The 3,396-nt window shown below is 54.7% G+C and overlaps 1 protein-coding gene across 1 annotated transcript in view; it reads left to right on the forward strand.

The window, feature by feature from the left end:
- Positions 1–241: 241 nt before the first annotated feature.
- LOC105310257 (echinoderm microtubule-associated protein-like 2) overlaps positions 242–3,396 on the forward strand; it is a 10,254-nt gene continuing 7,099 nt past the window's right edge. The window contains exons 1-3 of the mRNA XM_023526640.1: positions 242–1,525; positions 1,686–1,811; positions 3,271–3,396. Coding sequence (XP_023382408.1) covers positions 1,277–1,525; positions 1,686–1,811; positions 3,271–3,396 — 501 coding nt within the window. The 5' untranslated portion in view covers positions 242–1,276. The remainder of the gene's footprint in view (positions 1,526–1,685; positions 1,812–3,270) is intronic.

A 3,396-nucleotide genomic window follows, 5' to 3' on the forward strand; every position in this document is an offset into this window, starting at 1 on the left:
GCTTTCCTTGGGATTGGACAGCTGAGAGTCAGCTCCGAGTAACTGGCATTGTGTCTCCCAGCAAACCGTAAGCTCTCCGAGGGCAGAGCCTGGCCGTGGTTCATTTCCATGTCCCCAGCTTTACCACTAGGTCCAGCCCGTGGGGCTTTGGGGTGTTTGTTGGGTTGGTGGGTGGAAGGGTAGGTGGGAAAAATGATGCACGTGCATGTGGCACCGTATCTGGGTCTTACAGGATGGTCTCACACCCTCCATTCCTGCCCCCTCTGGGTCTCAGAACCAAATGCAAATCTGCCCCTGTCCTTCCCCTGCTGAACCCTTCCGTCACGCCCCTGTTCTCTCAGGACCAGGGGGAGGTTCCTCACTGAGGCCTCGAAGACCCTGCCTGGTCCGGCTCTGCCCTCTCTCTCTCCTTCCAGGTCACACGGGGTCACACCAGACTCCTGTTAGTCCCCTGAGCTGTCCATATTCTGTCCTACTGCCTGCCCTTTGCGCTTGTTCTTCCTTCTGCTTGCAACACTTTGCCACCCTCTGTTGCCCTAGCCGACTCCTGTTCAACCTTCAGATCCTTGCTCAGCCATCTCCTCCTCCAGGAAGCTCTCCCTGACCTACCAGGCTGGGTGTCCTCTGTGGGATCCCACAATCCCCTGGGTTTCCCCTTCCCAGCACCAACCACCTTGGGTTGTCCCTGACTGGTAGTAAATCTGTCTCCGAAATTGGACCGTGAGCCCCATGAGGGTAAGATCTGAGGTTGTCTTGGTCACCGCTATGTCTCCAGTATTACCCAGCATGAGGCTGGGCCCAGAGTAAATGCTAGTTAAATAATTGTTGGTGGAATGGGTTAAGGAATGAATGAATAGATGGTTAGATTGACAGATGGGTGAATGGATAGATGAATGGGGAAATATACGGAAATGGGCGGATGTTTGGATAAAAGAATGGATTGATTGACTGGTGAATGGGTACTTGGATGAAAGAGTGAATGAATGGATGAGAGGCAGATGGATGCATCGTTGGATGGAAGGAGGGGTGGACGGCTAGATAAATCAGTACTTTAATGGATGGTTGGATGGGTAGGTGAGTGGCTGAGTGAGCGGATAGATGGATGGACAGACCAGTAGATAGGTGAATGGATTAAAGGACGGATGGATGGATGGATGGATGGATGGATGGATGGATGGATGGATGGGTAGCTATTAGTTCAGATGGTTTAATGGATGGGTGACGGTGTTTGAACAGATGGGTGAGTGGAAGGGTGGATAGAAGGAAAGGTGAGTAAATGGCTGGATGTAGGATTGAGAGTTCGAGGTGCTTTTGGGGCTCAGTACTGGAGAAGCTTCCCCATGCTGACCCTGCCCCTGGCCTCCCCACAGGTGGGAACCGCATCACACAGGCGGTGCCGAGTGCTCACGATGGCGGCGTGTTTGGGCTCTGCGCCCTGCGGGACGGGACGCTGGTTTCCGGAGGGGGCCGTGATCGGCGGGTGGTCCTCTGGGGTTCCGACTACACCAAGCTGCAAGAAGTGGAGGTGAGGATGGGGAGAGGCTCCTGCAGAGGTGAGGAAACGCCCCCTCACCCCCTAGGGCTCCTAACGCTAGACCCGCCTCTCCCTTGCACGTCCCCTCCAGCCCCGCCCGCGCGTCTGTCCCATACTCACCTGCCCGCCTTCTCTGCTCTCGCCCACCCAGGTCCCTGAGGATTTTGGCCCGGTGCGCACCGTGGCAGAGGGCCGGGGAGACACGCTGTATGTAGGGACCACCCGCAACTCCATCCTGCAGGGCTCGGTCCACACGGGCTTCTCTCTGCTCATCCAGGTGAGCTCTCGCTTCTGCACCTGCCCGCCCTTCCCCGCCCCCCCACCCCCAGTCTCTCTTCTCTTCCCTGCACCACCCACCCCTCTTCTCTCTCCATTCTGGTTTTTCCTCACCTCCCTGCCCCATCCCTTTTCATCTGACCTGGCAAACATCACTTACCTTCCGTTTACCTGCTCTCGCTCCATAACCCCACCCCTGACTAGGACCCCTCCTGGAACTTCCCATGATTCAGCAGCCAACAGGGTAACTGCTAGCACAGCAGAGGGTCCTCAGGATCCTGCTCCAGCTGTGTTACCCCCAGCTCTTCTGATCAGGGTGGTGGCCTTTTCCGTTGGTAAGTGCCCTGGCCGGTTGTCACCCAGGCTGCACACACCTTGGGCCATATACCTCCCAGGTCTGCAGCTCCAAGGATCTGGGAAGACCCTCTGGAGTCTTCCTGTTTTTCTTCTTGCAGCTCAGATACCCGCGCCTCCCTCCTGGTGTGCCAAAACCTTCCCCGCCCACTTAAGAATCCCACCTCCTGATTGGTGGTACAGTACGATGGTTAAGAATATGAATCCTGCAGTGCGGCTGCCTAGGATTGAATCACAGCCCTGTCGCTCATTCGCTGTGTGGCATAAGGCAAGGGAGTAACCTCTCTGTGCCTCGATGGTCTCCCTCCCTTCACCTGCTCCGTGCATTTGCTGCTGCATTTAGATCCCACCTCTGGCTCGTGTGCCCGTAGGAAAGAGAGAAAGAAAAACGAGGGCTGGAGGGGCTGTCTAGGTGTCCCCAGAAGGGACCTTGGAGACCTCTAATGATAACTCTCAACATCCTGTATTATTAATATATATTAATATGTTATTAGAATCAGATCGTCGTTATTATACTGATGCCAATGATAATTACATTGATTACCAATCTTAATGACTTATTATTAAGACGATATGAATATGTTACTAATAAGGATAGTTAGCCTCTTCCAGTTGGTGAGCACTTTTGTAGTGGCCTCACACACCTTCCATCCATGATTTGAGTGAGCATGTGTGACGATTAGCCCCATTTTACAGAAGATTAAACTGAGGCTCCAAGAGAAGTCACCTGTCCAGGTGACTACCAGAGTCAGTAAAGAGAGAGCTGAAGTCATACCCACCAGGCTATATCCTCTGTGGGATCCCACAGCCTTCTGGGTGCCATCTGACTCCCAAGGTCAAGCTCCTACCCATCATGCTTTCTTGCCGCCCACTGTGAAAACTAGAAAGCAGAGTCGGGGGCAGGGGGGGTGCCTCAAGTCACACAGTGGTGGCAGGGGTCTGCCCGATCACAGCCTTCTTAAGACACAAGAGGGAAAGGGTCTTTCCTGGGTCACCTGTGAGCAGGTGTGTTGCCGGGGCTAGTCCAGATCTTCTCTTTGGCATCAGGCTCGGGGGGAAGGATCGGGACCTGTGGTCTTCATGCTTCTGTCTTCCCTTTCTGCCAGGGCCACATGGAAGAGCTGTGGGGCCTGGCCACGCACCCCAGCCGGGCACAGTTTGTGACATGTGGGCAGGATAAGTTGGTGCATCTGTGGAGTGCAGAGTCCCACCAGCCCCTGTGGAGCAGGATC

This window comes from Pteropus vampyrus, unplaced genomic scaffold, assembly GCF_000151845.1.
Source record: "Pteropus vampyrus isolate Shadow unplaced genomic scaffold, Pvam_2.0 Scaffold1666, whole genome shotgun sequence".
Taxonomy (NCBI): domain Eukaryota; kingdom Metazoa; phylum Chordata; class Mammalia; order Chiroptera; family Pteropodidae; genus Pteropus; species Pteropus vampyrus.